Consider the following 16,402-nt stretch of genomic DNA (forward strand, 5'->3'; position numbering starts at 1 on the left):
GCATTCAATTCTCACGAGTGGTTTGTCGCACACGATTTACCGATTACCACTTAGTCGGCTTTTGTAAGACATCATATTGTGCTACGTATTGGCACACATTTAATCATTTCAGTCAGCTATCCTCCATCCGGGGAAACAGAGGTTTGATTGCAGTCTAGCCGAATCTATATATGCCTAGACGATGCCTAGCCATGCCAGTTATGCTGAGCTGTCACTGCAAATCGTCATCGCCCACTAGCCGCAGACAAGCGCCTGGAAGTACCTCCGCTCTGAGGGCAAGCGGCAAGCACAATCTACAGGCATCACCTTACAGTGCATCCCTATCTTCAGCACCACCTACGTGCTCATAATGCGAATTTTTAAATGCCACAGGCGGCCTCCCGCTGGCTGTTGGCCACGTCATCAACCCTTCGCCGTCCAGGGCCGGGGTTCCAACGTTCCATGTCCCGAGCGGCGTCGCAGTTCCAAGGGAAGGCAGTGCCAGCGATGATGCACCGCTGAGCCAACTCTCCCAATTCAAAGGGGCGGTTGATTGCTGAGCCATCGGCCAGTATGGGGGACTGGGGAAGTCATTCTGAGCAGGGGCCCGAGGTGAGTCAATAAAATGACAGCCCAAGCGTGCGTCCACAACAACGCGAACCAAAGACATCAATTGTGAAAATACCCATGCTATCTTTTGGTGGTAGGTATTTGCCGGCATTTGACTAGCATGATCGGTATAGCAAGCTGACACCCGCCGCAGCAAATCCAAGTCGGATATCATGCCAGCTGGAGTTTCACGCGCGCGCGACATGAGAAAATCCTGTAATAGAATGAAAAAGGCGGGAACGGAGAACGCGTTTAACACACTCGTGAATGACACTATAGGGAAACAATGAGACTGATGGTTGCTATTTGGTGTGGTTTTTTCTCCCGTTAACAAAGCGTTGAAGCAGTATGAAATCGCCGGATCCTGGTCCCCGTGTGCTATCAGCAAAAGCAAACAGCTCAACCGCGCATCTTGCTGAATTTGTCGCGTGTGATATGATTCCTGTCCATGTTGAAACGCCATGATTCGCGTTGCCAAGAACTCCATCGTATCTATAGCATGGGATCCACAGCATTCTGACGGAACGTTTTGGCCATGTAATAAATACAATGTTCGACCATACTCATCAAGCTGCTTTTCAATGCGCATCAGCAGTTCTTGGCTGTCATGTGTGTTCGCGGAAATCGAGCCGACTTGAGCCAGTCGGTGTATGTCTTCCTGCAGCATGGCTAGATGGAGCCGGGTTGAGTGCTTCCCTAACTCATCACTAGTTGCACACAACTGAGTAGCGATGGTATATTCGTCACAGGGCATCCAAAGCACTGATCCACGAAGCGTATACAGACTTCTATCACGGACGTACAATGCTCGAAGTACCTTGCCTCGTTCGACCTGTTCAATGTCGCCGTGGTCTGAAGCTTGGCTGCAATTCAAACCTAAGATTCGCGCCAGTGTGCACGCATGGGCGAATATCAACTCTGCCGATCCAGAATAGTCGAAAAATTGTGCCGCAACACTCTACATATTCAATGTCAGTTCTGCACACCAGAAGGTCCTAAGTCTACTACCATACGAGGAGAAGCAAAGCCTGCACGTTTATGAGTCTAGGCGTATTTAGCAGGCCGGGGCAAACCACTACCGCCCGGCTGGGTACAGAGGAATGCACAAAGTTTTCAAGCAATCCCTGCATAGCTTGGGATGTGACCCGGGCCAGCAGGGTAATGGTCTGGAAGCATATGCCCCACGCGGCATCATCGGGCTGCGGCTGATGCTGCGAGTGCAGGCGCTGGAGGTTGGCGCTTAGATTGTCCGGTACGAAGACATCGGTCTGGCAGTCTAGGTTCTGGAGGAACCGATCTATGGCGGCGGTAGCTTGCTGCCTAGGCAGCAGTGGAACGACGAGCCGGTCACTGTACAATGGGATAGGTTCGGATACTTTTGTGATCTCGCAGAAATGCTGCAACATTTCGCAGAGCGGTCGCCATATAGGCCCTGTTGCGTGGGGTACCGACTGAACCCTTACCTTGAGGTTTTCGCACAGAGCAGCAACGCATGAGCGTCCAAAGTAATATTTTGACTGTTTAGGGGCAAGTATCCCGGAAACCTCCTGCTTGTGCTCCTCTTCATCGTCAATATCAACGCAACTACTTGTTGCAGATACACCCTCTAGCAAGGTTCTTGGTTGTGATGATTCGTGGTCCTCTTCGAACCCCGGAGTCCGGGGGCCAAGACCTTGGAGTCGACTAAGGTGAGACTCGATTATCGTCAATCGATCCTGCAGTCGTTCAATGCTACCGCACCTATAGCATGATTAGCAATCGATGTCCTTGCTAGCCAAAGAGATTCACTGACAATAACTTGAGGTGATTTACGCGTTTGGCAGGAATCCGATACAGGCAAATCACACCGCCCTCTCTCTCGCAGTTACGACAATGAGGCCGTTCCCGGCCGCAGCGTATCTTGCGCTCTCGGCATCTGGTACACGCCAAGTCTGGCATGGCATCTTCACCGCGGTTCTGGGATATCGCCGTTAGTGCATAGTAGGACGATGTCAGTAAGGTGAGTGTCATACTTTCTTGTGCTTCATGAGTGTCTCAGCTAGGTTGCGCTTTTCCGTCAAACTTCGATGTCCCTGTCCCGGAAATTCTACCACTTTCCGAGCCACCAACAATGTGTGCACCAAAAGAGCGAAAATAATCCAGCTTGTAGAATGTGCATGACAAAGGTCAATGAGACTACACTATTATACTTCATCGTACCGAGTCTTGCCATCAGCAGATTGGCCAGGACATTCGATAACTCTGACAAGGGAGGTTACACTTGACACGCCCTCTGTCTTATTCAGTGGCAGAAGCGGTAGCTTCTTCTTGGCTTTCACCTGGGGTTCGATTGGTAGCCCAATATACGGTTCCCACTGATTACCGCATTCCTATGGCTTCACATCCTTTTTGGGGGTTGTAGGGTCCACTCAAATAACAGGCGCCAATTTCTCAGAAGTGACTGTCAGCCAAAGGGAGGGGTAGTGATAAGGTGACGTAGGCCAACGACGACATGGATTTGAAATCAGACTGCGGTGATTCCAAGTGCATGAGTGGGTCGTTGCTTCTCGTAATAGCTAGATCTTCAGGCCTGTGATCGATCCTATTTGGAAGGCCAGGAAACAGGCGAATGCCTGTGCTCCATTGAGTGAACACATATAGCAATGACATATGAGAATGTTGCCATTTCCGTCAGCAGATGGCCTCTGCCACTGCAGCATGCCTCGGCAGGCAGCAGCTACAACGTTACTACGCCTTATCCGAGACTCCTCTTCGCAGCACCGCCATGGATAGGCGGGATGGAGGTGCAGCATTGTCTGTCAACTCTTGATTACCGCTGAGTCAGCGGCATACGGGCAGCTCAGCCAGCCATCCCGATGTCAAGGATGGATGCGCTTGCTGTCTCAATGCTATAGGACACCATTTAACCTTTCTCCGTGTTATGGTGGCGGTCGGTATGCCGGTATAGTATACCGAATGCTTTTACTCGAACAGTTCTAGTTAGCGATGACTTGTCGGGTATGACCAACAGTATCAGATCGATGAACACGCAATTTTCTCTTGCAATCAGATCGACTTGTGGAAATCCTGATAACTGAGTCGTACATCTTTCGGTCGTCCAGCTTATAGTGCATGCTGTACTTGCAGTCAACATTCAATCCCAGGGGTTTTGGTTGCTGGCCAATGTCGAATGCACAAGAACCGATGCGTTCACCAAAGAAGACCAATACCTTGACATAAATCTGGTATATTCCCGGTTCACTAGTTCGACGTGCGCCTTAAGTCCCTCAACGAGGACGGAGAACATATGCCATTGGTCTTGACCCAGGGTCAATCTCCGACAAATCCGATTCCGTCCGGATTAGAATAGGCCGGTGGTTGCTGAGAATCAGGCTGACATCTGTGTAACAAGACTATTTAATCGCGGAAGGACGGTGATGTTTAGCTCTCAGCTCCCGGGCCTCATCTCTAGGACCTTCGTAATCCTGCTCGGGCTGACGTCTCAGGTGCTCTGCGGGAGTTTTAGCTGCAAGAGGCCGCAAATAGGTTACACACGCGGTCTCGAGCGCTGCTAATGATGTCGTGAACTGGGTATGTAGGAAGTAGATACCATACATGGTTCAACTAACATATTTCAAGTTCCCGATCATATGTTGATGTTCCAGCCTGCAGGAGCGGTGCTTTTTGTGCAATGCTGAATAACTCCCTGTAACTCGCTGGCTAATGGTGGCGCTACAAACTGGCCATACCTATTTTGGATATTTTCTCTCGTAGTAAGTCTGGATTCGAGATATCCATAGCAATCGTGAGCATAGAAACCGTCTTGTTCGATCGAGTTTATGCTGAGGAATTAAATCCCATATGCCCGATGTAGTAAATATATGTTTCGAGCGTCAATAGGAGGAAGACTACTTCAAGCAGTGGGTTTGAACAATTGTCATCGTAGCTCTCAGACCGAACATATACTATAGTAACGTGTTAAGCAAATACATATGAAACTCAGTTTTAATATGATGACGATGGGGTGGGTATATAAAGTACACTACTATGGAGGGAAGGTGAGGAAGATATTTCAAACGATGCGATCGGGAGCCACGTGACAACAGCTTATCTTAGCCTTATAGGGGCAGAAAAAGACGAAGAAAAACAAGTAATCCGATATGGTGTAGTGGCTAACATCGCCGTCTCTCACACGGCAGCCGGGGGTTCGATTCCCCCTATCGGAGCTCAACATTTCTTTTTTGGGGTTTTTTTCCCTTCGATCCCCGCTGATGATATGATGCACGCCCTTTCCAACTTTTCATTTCATTTTCTTTTGATATCTTACGCAGCAGATTCACAGCTACCAATGCAACAGGATAGCAGTCCCGCGAGACCACAGGGAATCTGCAGCGATAGACTCCATCCTGACTTCTACCAGTACAAGCAGTATAACTCCCGACTACTGTTGCCCCATTAAGATTTTTAATATTCATAATCGACGATATTAATGTCTATCTGGTGATGAAGCACCATCAACTTGGTCACTTATATCTTTAGGGCCTTCACCATTTCTCCCCCGCCAAAAAACTCGGCCGTAACTCTCAATCTACCTCAACTACTAAGTGTTGATGCTAATCGTGTACGGCGCAACCGTGAACCAAGCATCAGAGCCCGTCTTCGGTTCCGTACCCGCACCCAAAGTCTGCAGATACAAGCTCGACGAGACGCCCTCATTATCAACTAGATAAGTGAAGAACTCCATAAGATCCGCCGAGAAGTCCGTGATAGTCTCGCGGGCCACGAAACTATACACTGTCCAGTCGTTGGGTCCCTCGTAGAGATCCCAGGTGTAGCCACCGATAGTGGGACTGGCGATAGGACCGTCCGAGTTTCCAATGGGCTCGATGCCTCCGTAGGCGGCGAGCCAGATCATGATTTCATACTCGTGGGTGGCCGTTGTGGAGTCCGTGGTGGCCAGGAAGGCATCGTAGGAGACGTCAGCGACGAGGTCATCGCCGGTGTAGCTGAAATCATCATTAGACAGTAGCATAATTGGTGGTAGGGGATATTGGCTCACCTCCACTTCCAGGTAGAAGGAATCGTAGTGATCGTGCTCAGCTGCTTGGCACCGACGTTCAAGACGGCATTGGGATAGCTCTTGACGTAGTCATCACCGCCGGCCCAGGTCCACGACGTCTGCCACGAGATGGAGTTGCCGCTGTCATAGTCGAGGTAGGTACACTCCGAGCCAGAAGTAGCGTAGTCCTCACCCCAGAGATTGTTGTAGAGGATGAAGTCGTCGGTGGTGATGATGTTGTTCTTGGTGCAGATGGTGCCAATGGGGTCGCGGGCCGCCAGACCCGCTAGCGCAGGAACAGCGCTCGCCAAGCACAGGGGGATAGACAGGTACCGGTGCATGATGATAAAGGTTCAGTGAACTGGTAGAGATTCTGTGTGAGGAATTGTCAACCGGGTCGGTTACCTACCTGGTTTTATTTCCTCGATTTGTTGATTAAGGGGGAACTAGGTTTCGCCCCCAACATGACTGAGTGGGAATTGGATCATTCTCTTCAGCACAATCCTGCTAAAAAGTTCATCTTATGCCGCGTTGCGGTCGCAGTCGAGTGGCTTAGCGGGTGGCCTAGTCTGACAGCAGCCTAGCGGGGCCATATCGGGCATGCTTTACGGCGATCGATCGATCCTTGTTGGAGAAAGTTGGTGCGTGAAGCTTGCACTGCCCTCGGAGATAGTCTAAGCTGTGAGACTAATGGAGCTTGATAGCGCCCCACTGATTGTGTCCGGGTAAGCCGGGTGTTGAGGTTCAAGCGGTCAGCAGCAAAGTAGCTGGAGCGTAGCAGCTGTGCTTTTGGTATTTAAACGCTAACAGAGCCTATTATCCCTGATAAATGTCTGCACTAAATATTAAGTCAGTTGGTCGTGGTCAAGAGTTGCTGTCAGGAGATGTCACATGAATTCACCTGTTGGTTTAAGAAAGATCAATGGCCCCTCAATGGTGGTCGTCAAGAGAAAACCAAATTCTGCTAAAGTAATATACAAACAAACTGTTGAGTGTGGTTTAGGGTATTGTCCATCCGAGTAAAATGATAATAAATCTCGGGACCCAGATGTTGCAGATATTGCCAAGCATAGTACTATCAGCCCAGATGACGACACAATCCGAGCCAAGCATGAACCAGGTCTTTAAAGGTTAGTACTCAGGGGATAGTCGATATAGTTGCAAGTAAATATCTGGGACAAAATATCCCCACCACGTGGCCAGCCTTGGCACAGCATTAGTTACATGGCTGCATAGTTGCATAGTCGCATAACTAACTAGTCAGTTAGTTAGTTACTTCAAGAATGATGACGAATCCAGCATGACGCCAGTGCGGAATTGCTCCGGACCCCGCATAGTTGAGCCCTCAGATGATGGCATTGCCAACTGTCCCTTCAGCATTCCTGGTACTCTCCTCTTCACCCTTCTTCTCCCACTGAATCCTCAAAGTACCATCAATACTTCCTAATATCAACATCGCCACCACAATGACCATCCATCAAGCGGGTACCGCCGATAGTTGGCACGGCATCATCCCGAGCACCGACTTCCCCGCCGAACCCGACCGCTACCACCTGTACATCGGACACTTCTGCCCATTTGCTCACCGCGTCAACTTTGTCCGACACCTCAAGGGCCTCACCGACATCATCAAAACCAGTGTTGTGCGAGCGTACCCGAAGGGAGATCTCAAAGGCTGGCCGGGATGGAAGTTCCCCGAATCGGACGACGAGTACCCCGGGTCAACGGTGGATCATCTATACGGAGAGGATTACCTGCATAAGGTATATTTTCGGGCGGATCCCGAATATAAAGGACGGTATTCGGTGCCGCTCTTATGGGATACGAAGACAGGGACAGCAGTTTGTAATGTATGCTACCTATCTTTGTGTTGAGATGGAGATTCATTACAGTAACTGACGGATGTGCTGAATCTAGGAAAGTCTACAAATGCTCCGCTGGCTCCCCAAAGCATTCAACTCCCAGATCCCATCATCGCTGGCGGAAATCGACCTCTACCCTAGCCATCTACAAGCAAAGATCGACGCCATCAGTCCGTGGATGCAATCGGACGTGAACTCGGGTGTGTACAAGGCCGGATTCACAGACACGCAGGAGGAATACGACCGTAATGTGGTTCGGGTATTCGGGGCACTGAACAAGCTTGAGCGCATTGTCGCGCAGAATGGGGGTCCATTCGTGCTAGGGAAGGAGATGACGGAGTTGGATGTGATGCTGTATGTGACATTGATTCGATTCGACGTGGTGTATGTGGAGCACTTCAAGTGTAATTTGGGAACCATCCGTCATGATTACCCGGTGCTGCATAACTGGCTCAAGGGGATGTATTGGGATGTGAAGGCTGCGAGGGACACTACGGACTTCAAGCATATCAAGGAGAACGTGAGTCAATTGAATATGCCCAGGGAATATGTGCTAACTGCAATAGTATACGAAGAGCCACTGGCATATAAACCCGAAGGCGATCACACCGCTAGGCCCGTACCCGGACATCGAGGAGGGCGTGGAGAGAGATTGGGCAAAGTTGCGAGTTGGAGGTGTGAAGCACCCGGCTGTGTTGGAACATGAAGCCAGTATCCCCGATGTAAGCCAGTAGACCTATGTCCAGGATGATGGGATATACCGTTAGCCATGATTGCATTGTCTCCATGAACATTAACGCCAGCCAAGCCGGTCGGAAGTGTGCTCCGCAAGCTAGCCAGGATATGATCAGCGGATCTGCAGACTGAGAACGTTATTTGAGCGACATGCCCTGATTTGAGCGAGTTGAATTTGAATTGTGAGATCTCCGATCGGTAGTCTGCTATCAAAACTGGGAAGAAGTCTGGGTTCGTCCAGTGTCGTACGTGTCCTGAACCAACCATCAACAGAATGCATCTAGAGCAGAGTACTTATCAACCAACCACAACATCTGTCATAAAAATACGATTAGCCAGTACCTTGGTTTGATAGCAGGTCGAAAATGTAGTCGATCACGTAAACGCCTAGAACGTAGTCAAGTTCCCCTGACCCGGACGGAACCGTGGTTGAGATATAGGGACGCAGATGTAGCCGTGGCATAGCCGATGGCTATCTTGAATGTAGGTGGAAAAGGCAGCCGATATGAGATCCATTATTTGATTAGGGCTAAGTGCACAATACAATACTACAGCCTTCAGTATATAAGATCTTGGATCTACAATACACGGGCAATCGCTGTGAGCGGACAAGCGAGCTATTCTTCGTCATGTTTTTTTACCCAATCTGGCCTAATTACTTAGGCCTTAGCACCATCTGATGTAAATATTATCACACCCATATAAAATAATGATTCTACTAGGTAGTAGGCTACCACTAGTAAAACACCCTGTTTCAATATATCTGAAGCAACCGCCAGATCGATCAACGGCTACTATCTCAACGGTCGCCTCCCGGCCACCCGAGAAGCCGAAAATTTGGGTCCCCGCAACTCCTCAAAAATGGTTATCTCCGATCGACTGGATCATAACCATGTATGTAGAGCATCCATCAATGACATGGTTCTAGACTTCCTTCTCATCGTTTGAGTATTGTAGAGAAACTGGGATAATATTGTTGTAGAGAAAGATATAAATTGACCTTCATGGTCTTCAGATTATCTACCATCATTCTCATCTACTACCTCTCTACTTCTCACACCTACAAGACTTATCCAAACCATCCTATATCACTCTACCTACCACTACCGTATGTGCTTCACTATGCACTACTATCAAGCAGAGATACATTTACTGACAGCTCCAGTCAGATACCAAAATGAAGTTCATCCTTCTCTCCGCCCTCTCCTTCCTGGCCGTCTTCGCCACTGCCAACCCCATTGACATCGATGTCGGCGCGGTGGTCTCGGGCGCTGCAGATGCAGCAGCCAGCGTTGGTGCGGATGTAGATGCCGCTGTTGGTGATATTATCTAATCTATTACTACCTACATTGCGGTATGTTCTGCCCATCATAATGTTTCTTTTATGTTGGGGTGAGGGCTGATCATTGAGCACTAGGTTACATACTAGGTTTATGGTGGGAGTTAGGCGATAAATTACTATACTGTGTATATATTATATAAATATAAATTAACGGGAATGAAATGATTGTATATGAGATATTTTCGAAGTATTTGTTGGCCATGTTTTATCCCTATCCTACTGTAGGGATGAAACTGTCTCAGCCCAGTTGAAGAATTCCCACGGGTGGCGCCGCGGCCTACCTACACTGACTGTATCTTCAACCACAGCCTAATCTGTAGCCTACCAACATATAATAAACACCCTTGGAAGAAAAAATTTTGCACATTGTTCCACAACATACACAGCTATATACATAAAGGGTAAAATAAACGAGAGACAAGAATTGAAACACAGCATCATCTAAATAACCCATCGCCCTGCGACAGCCAGCCACCATCCACATCAAGAAGAAACAGGCAACAACAACGGAATCACCTGGTTCATGTACGAGTTATACACGGTATACGAACTCGTATTCCCCAGGAAGATCTGGTCGGAGATATTTCCAACTTGGCTAATGAGAGTCGGCAGATGCACGGTATCCGGAACGGAGTAGACCATCGTAGCCAGCGCGCTGTGATTTCCGCCCCTGATGGCAGAGAATGAGTCTTCCGACACGGCGCTTAGGAACGAGTCGTAGGGCGACTCGAAGACCACGGTGGAGTCGGGAATGGTGAGGTAGGCCGAGTCAGGGACTGTGCCGGGGTTGGTCACGACCTATACATATCATTCATTAGTTACCGGGGATACAGGGTGGTGGAAAATCGGGATAGGTGGGAGGGAGACATACAAAGTTCTCCGGTCCCAGGCCGGAACTCTCCTTGATGAGATTGGCGAGTTGCTGGTAGTATGAGACCAGCTCCTCGCTGTAGGCGTTGGGGGCTTCGTCGAGGAAGATGCCGTGTACGGCGAAGGAGGAGTTACCGGAGGCGGAGGGCCAGCCGGCGTAAGTCTTGATGTCGCTCTCGACATCCGAAATGGAGCGGGTGCCCTTTTCTGTCGGGACGTATCCGATGGCGAGTACGTTGCTGTAGCTGGTGAGCCTGGGAACAGCGGTCAGGAAGTTGCTGTCAGGGAGACTGCTGGAGCCGGGACCGCTGTCAGGGTTGATGATGATGGTGAAGTGGACGTTCGGGAAAGCCGCGACGCTGAGGAGATTAGTAAGTTGGTATGTTATAGTCATAATATCACAACGTACAGTTCTTCCATGGGGGTCCAGGCGCCAGCTTCGGGATAGACGTAGAATGGGATGATGACCTTTGCGGTGATGTTGCTCTCGACTACCGCGGCGGCAGAGGCGGAGGCGGAGGCAATTACTGAGGATACTGCAGATGGGGCCCAGTAGCATGCGGAAGGGGCTTCAGTAGGAGCGGTGCCCTGAGCGATAGTGATGAGGGTGCTGGGCTGGGGTTGCTGGGTGGGATTGATGGGATTGATGGGATGATGGTGACGGTGACCGACGTGCTGGTGTGCCGCCAAAGCCTGACTGGGCAGGAGGGCCACACAGCTGAGCATCCCCAGGATGAGGCGAGAAGTAGATCCGAACATGGCGGTAAAGTCTTGAGAATCAACAAAGGAATGACGAAAAGTTGGGAAACGAAAGACGAGGCGACAGGCTTTCCAGAAGCTGGGAGTCAACACCAAACCATCCAAGACCAGCTGGATGGGGCCCTGAAGGGTTATATACTGGCCCCCGAACGGAATGAATGAGGGACAATGAATGAAAGATGAGATGACAGGTTTTTGGCGCTGGAAATGATGGCGCCCCCCATCGGACATTTTAGGTGAAACACCAGGCGGCGATCCGATTCGAGCACGAACCGGTGAGATGCTGGATCGGGTGGAGATTGCAGGGTATAGGCAGTTTGGCCATTAAGTGGCATTCGTGGTGGTGATTGGGCGATCTGGGGAATGACGGGGGCGTCGCTGGAAATTACACGATCCGCTCGGACTAAAAGAACGCTCGGGGTTGCGGGTAGCAGATGGTTTCAGAACGGCCGTTTGCTAGTGATATATCATGTTTCTAGTACATTGTGCTACTAACTATCCCGTATAACTTAATGTGAATAGACAGGTCAACGGTGAATAACTACCTTGGAAATGAAGTGTCCTACTTGTCCCTTCTGTTTCTACCATCACTGGGCATACCGCTGGGAATGTTCCCCACCGCGTCGCGGATGGCCCCGTCCAATTTCCACACCTCGCTGCAGGATTCCAAACCGACCCAACATTTGGGCCATACGCGAGCGTGAATCGCTTCCTGTGGTTGGCGGATCCGTCGTTGCGTCATGAACTATGCCTGCATTTGGGGTCCTTGAGCTTATATGAAATGAGCAGTTGGTCCAGGAGCAGAGAGGGACCGCTACTGTCAGCTGGTGGGCTAACGCTGGTTCTTGCAGGTACTGTCTGTTTTGTCTTGAGGGCATCATCGGAGTTTATGCGCTGCTCACCTACCCAAAGACGCAGGTTCAAAATTGATCTGCTTGAGATGATATCTCCGAGGATATGCAGATGATATCGTGAGGTGTAAATCTGGGGATTATCTAGTCAAGAAAGCAATGCAGCGACATGATCATGGGGTCGGAAGTAGAGGTACTGGGAGTGACCACCAGGTACACACCGGGTTGCCGCCATCTAGACCCGGCGATAGAACAGGATCTATCACCACCCCCATGGCTAGTGCCGCCTCGTTTCGGGGAGCCTGTTGATCGGTATTTGACTACGGAGGCACACAAAGAAATGTGTAATACATAATTATCGGCCACCCGAGTTGATGGACGTATCAATTCAGGAGGTCCAGGAGACATTAGGCAGCAAGATGGTGGGTGACTCCATCTGTATACGTTCTGAGACTGGTGCAACAGGGCCAGAGACTCCCCGATCAGCTGGGTTCATCTCTGTGAGAGTTGAAGGCATTCCCGACCGGATCCTTAAGTTCTTGGAAGGGGGGTCCGGAAGGGTTCCTGGCGGCGTGCCCTGAGCGAACCCGAAAATGGACTAGTGGCGGGCACCGGAAAATTATTTGATCCAGACACCCATTCATTCAAAGCACTCTTTGATCTCTTGATCTTGAACTATTCTCCGATCAAACCTTTTTCAATACAATAATCCCTTGGACAAAGCAATACAACAGACTGAAGGTCCACATGTATTGACTGACAGTCTATGGGGAAACAAAGTTTTTGACCGTGCTTGGCATGAGGTCACGTCTCAGTCACAGCGCGTACAAGTGCCTGAGCGTCCTCCTAAGCGAGTAACTTCACTGCTGATGCTGTAACGTTGCAGCAGAGTAGCGTCGCCACTGTTGGCTATGCCAGTCAGTGACTGTCTGCCTTTACAGTCGGCAGTTATTACTAGATAGGGAGCATCACGCCGAAAGAGATGCAATGAGCAGCAGTATTTTGAACCAACAGCATCTGATTGACAGTAACAACTATACTGGTTGTAGTGTTGACCGTTGTGTTGATATCGCGGCTGATACGATAACTGTCTGTGTGCAAACTGGCGATAGTCGGCGGTTATCCCGCCTGCCATCGGGGATGAATCCTCCGTCGTCCGCTCTAGGCTCCAGCCATTCATTGCATTGCTACTTTGGTCTGGTCCGGCAGATTTGACCGACAGCCTTTATAGCCACAGTGATTGGTGGACGAGGAACCAACCAATCCACCCATCCATATTAGCCAGTGTTCCAAAAAAACCCTGGTGTTCCAGCAAGGCTTCGAGAGCTTCCATGCTCGACGCCGTTCATTGTTAGCTGCTGCTAGTATCTTGAACCGGTAAGTGTCACTCCAGATAGTATTCATCTCAACGTCAGCGGAGCCTATCACCGACCCCATCATGCCACTACTTTTAGTAGCCTGCAGCATGGCATGTTCTCATCCAGGTATGGCCGTTTTTCTTCGGCCATTCACCGAGGAACCAGCCCAACTGCTCCGTCCCCACTGGAATATTAAACTGTAGACCCACGACCGGGAGATCCTCGTTGAAAAGGAAAAGAAGGGCAAAGAAGGGAAAGAAAGAGAAAAATTCGCAACAACGATGACCCGAACAGCCTCGTGAACGGGGCTGACACCTTGTTTGGGTATAGCGTCGGAGCATGGGGATGCCGTGATTGGACGAAGGTGACTAAGATAAACCCTCAAGACAAATAGGGTTACAACCTTACCCTCTCTTGCTATACTCTTTCCAGCAAAGGTTGGTTCCAGCCATCTCAGAGCTTATCACCAGCGGCGTGAAGGAGGGGAGGCATATAACCAATAAGATAGTTAAAAATAAGAATTCTCCACCACTATCTCTAGGCATTCCCCACTGGTTGCTGTTCTTATCACTTCACAGTTAAAGTGTGGGTGCAAATCTTTGCCCGCCGCGTGCTCAGGCGCCACGCCCCCCGCGGAATAAAATCCTGCAGCTGCCGTGCACCATGCGACCTCTTTTCAATCTTTAGGTGGCCGGGGTCGATACACTGCGTCCTCTGTCTTTCCTACTGGTCCATAGTTTCAACATCATGGCCAGGTTTGGCAGTCGGGTGGTCTCCGCCCTCGAGCTGGAATCCAGCCAGGACTCGCGCTGGTCTAACGAAGGTCGGCAAACCCTATTCAAGTAGCTGTGAAAGCTGCTGCGCGCGGCACGCGACTTGGAACTTACCTTCTCTGCAGATCTGCTTCCCACTCCTCCGGAGCAGTGCAGTAAGTCTTGAACTTGACCCAGTGTCTGCTCATGCCAGTGCTAATGATGCAGCCTGGCGCTGGTGGAACTATGTCTCGTTCTACTGGTCCATCTCTTTTACCAACTGGACCTTGGGATCGGTATGCTTTTGGTCCTTTCTGCTAGGCTTTTATTTCGATGGTATACTGATTCTGTAGACCATGATCGGCATCGGTCTTAACTGGTGGCAGTCGATTATCGTCATCTTCGTCTCCCAGCTCATCTCGTCCGTCGCCATGGCATTCAACTCGCGCGCCGCCAGTGTATATCATCTTGGATTTCCCTGCGTCGGGCGCAGCGTGTTTGGCATGTGGGGGAGCTACTACTTTGTCGGTGCACGAGCGGTGCTGGCCATCGTGTGGTTTGCCATTCAGAGTATGTGACAGTTGCTTGTCACGAACCGCTTCAAATGATGAACGCCTCATTCTGACCCTTGCAGTGGACTTTGGCGCCGAATACATGTACAACATTCTGCGGGCGATTTTCGGTCACCATTACACCGACATCCCCAACCACATCCCATCCAGCGCAGGTATCACCACGCAGAAGATGCTGGCCTTCTTCCTCTGCTGGCTGGTGCATCTGCCCTTCTGCCATTTCCGTCCCTACCAGCTGCGCAAGTTCTTCATCTTCAAGACCTTCATTTCCCTGCCCGCCATGTTCGGATTGTTCATTTTCGCCATGGCCAACACTAAGGGTCAGCTGGGGACGATGTACACGGCCGAGGCACGATCCACGACAGCAACCGCCTGGATGATTATTGCGGGAATCAACAGTGGCTTGGGGTAAGCCATTCCTCTCGGAATCCTTGGCACACCGACAGAAGACTAATAAGACCAGTAACACGGCCACGTTGATCACCAACCAACCCGACTACTGCCGCTGGACTAAAACTCGCAATGCCCCGCTCTGGACCCAGTTGCTCTCGAACCCGATCGCGGTGACGCTCTCGGCGAGTCTGGGTATTCTGGCGACAGCCGCCATCAACAACAAATACGGCACCGACATCTGGTACGCCATTCTGCCAAATACCTAATATTTTCGATCCTTGCTAATGAAGTAGGAACCAATGGGACATGATGGAATTCATCCTGGACCATTACTGGTCCGGCACGACCCGATTTGCCGTGTTCCTCGTGGCCTTTGCCTGGCTGGTACAGATCCTCGGAACCAACATCGCGGCCAACATGATCTCCTTCGGTGCCGATTCCTCCATGCTGTTCCCCCGATTCATCAACATGCGTCGCGGACAGTACATCGTGCAGACGCTCGCGTGGGCCGTCGTGCCATGGGAGATTCTCACGTCGGCGACGAAGTTCGAGGACTTTTTGTCCGGATATGCGTTGTTCATGGGTGCTGTCGTGGCCATCATGGTGTGCGAGTGTACGTCCCTCTTCCCTCCCTCCTCTACACCTCCAAATGGCCAAAACATACTAATGAACTATAGACTTCTGCTTCGCTAAAGGCAACATTTTCCTCTCATCCCTGTATGACGGCACGAAACTCAACAAAAACTACCGATACTACGGCGGGTGGAACATCCAAGCCGTGATCGCATACATCATTGCCATTGCGCTGCCATTCCCTGGTACATTTATCCTTTCATCTCCCATAACTCACCAGATTTTAATAATTACCTGTACAGGTTTCGTCGGCTCTCTCGGCGCCAGCGTCTCCATAACCGCGACCCGCATGGGCGATCTCGGGTGGATCCTATCCTTCACGACCGCATTCGTGATGTACTACATCATCTGCACGTTCTGGCCCACGGAGAACCAGAAATTGATTAAGAAGCAGGGGTTGACGTGGGAGCAGACGGCTCAGGATACGGACCCGCAGGACTTCTATCTTAACGGGGCGGGACTTGGGGGTGCGGATGAGCCGGTGGCGGCTCATCAGCAGGTGGTCGTTGAGAAGGGGGTCGTGGAGAAGGATATATAATTTGTACAAATGTGTGAGGATTGATGGATATGATTGATATGTTTTGGGAGGTATATACATAGGGAGGTATCACTCTGCTCTGAATTGGATATGGATATAGAACTTTTTTGT

The 16,402-nt window shown here is 50.3% G+C and overlaps 6 protein-coding genes and 1 non-coding gene across 7 annotated transcripts; 4 read left to right on the forward strand and 3 right to left on the reverse strand.

The window, feature by feature from the left end:
• Positions 1-1,592: 1,592 nt before the first annotated feature.
• AKAW2_50924A (Zn(II)2Cys6 transcription factor domain-containing protein) lies at positions 1,593-2,615 on the reverse strand (the record flags this gene model as incomplete). The annotated part of the gene is made up of 3 exons (XM_041690796.1): positions 1,593-2,328; positions 2,381-2,544; positions 2,601-2,615. 3 exons carry the CDS (start codon positions 2,613-2,615, stop codon positions 1,593-1,595), a joined length of 915 nt encoding a protein of 304 aa, XP_041544345.1.
• Positions 2,616-4,721: 2,106 nt separating this feature from the next.
• Positions 4,722-4,793, forward strand: AKAW2_t50010S. Its single transcript has one exon. It is a non-coding gene; the product is annotated as a tRNA-Glu (tRNA).
• Positions 4,794-5,167: 374 nt separating this feature from the next.
• On the reverse strand, positions 5,168-5,967 carry AKAW2_50925A (uncharacterized protein; the record flags this gene model as incomplete). The annotated part of the gene is made up of 2 exons (XM_041690797.1): positions 5,168-5,573; positions 5,627-5,967. The coding sequence occupies 2 exons, from the start codon at positions 5,965-5,967 to the stop codon at positions 5,168-5,170; spliced, it is 747 nt and encodes a 248-aa protein (XP_041544346.1).
• Positions 5,968-7,092: 1,125 nt separating this feature from the next.
• AKAW2_50926S (putative cell wall organization protein/glutathione transferase (Gto3)) lies at positions 7,093-8,222 on the forward strand (the record flags this gene model as incomplete). The annotated part of the gene is made up of 3 exons (XM_041690798.1): positions 7,093-7,476; positions 7,544-8,008; positions 8,055-8,222. 3 exons carry the CDS (start codon positions 7,093-7,095, stop codon positions 8,220-8,222), a joined length of 1,017 nt encoding a protein of 338 aa, XP_041544347.1.
• A 1,178-nt stretch (positions 8,223-9,400) lies between these two features.
• On the forward strand, positions 9,401-9,556 carry AKAW2_50927S (uncharacterized protein; the record flags this gene model as incomplete). The annotated part of the gene is made up of 1 exon (XM_041690799.1): positions 9,401-9,556. One exon carries the CDS (start codon positions 9,401-9,403, stop codon positions 9,554-9,556), a length of 156 nt encoding a protein of 51 aa, XP_041544348.1.
• A 492-nt stretch (positions 9,557-10,048) lies between these two features.
• AKAW2_50928A (spherulation-specific family 4 protein) lies at positions 10,049-11,425 on the reverse strand (the record flags this gene model as incomplete). The annotated part of the gene is made up of 3 exons (XM_041690800.1): positions 10,049-10,363; positions 10,437-10,794; positions 10,845-11,425. 3 exons carry the CDS (start codon positions 11,423-11,425, stop codon positions 10,049-10,051), a joined length of 1,254 nt encoding a protein of 417 aa, XP_041544349.1.
• Positions 11,426-14,150: 2,725 nt separating this feature from the next.
• Positions 14,151-16,291, forward strand: AKAW2_50929S (uncharacterized protein; the record flags this gene model as incomplete). Its single annotated transcript, XM_041690802.1, has 8 exons — positions 14,151-14,226; positions 14,302-14,331; positions 14,384-14,451; positions 14,509-14,725; positions 14,790-15,135; positions 15,191-15,361; positions 15,414-15,733; positions 15,798-16,291. 8 exons carry the CDS (start codon positions 14,151-14,153, stop codon positions 16,289-16,291), a joined length of 1,722 nt encoding a protein of 573 aa, XP_041544350.1.
• Between the last annotated feature and the right edge of the window lie 111 nt (positions 16,292-16,402).

This window comes from Aspergillus luchuensis, chromosome 5, assembly GCF_016861625.1.
Source record: "Aspergillus luchuensis IFO 4308 DNA, chromosome 5, nearly complete sequence".
Taxonomy (NCBI): Eukaryota; Fungi; Ascomycota; class Eurotiomycetes; order Eurotiales; family Aspergillaceae; genus Aspergillus; species Aspergillus luchuensis.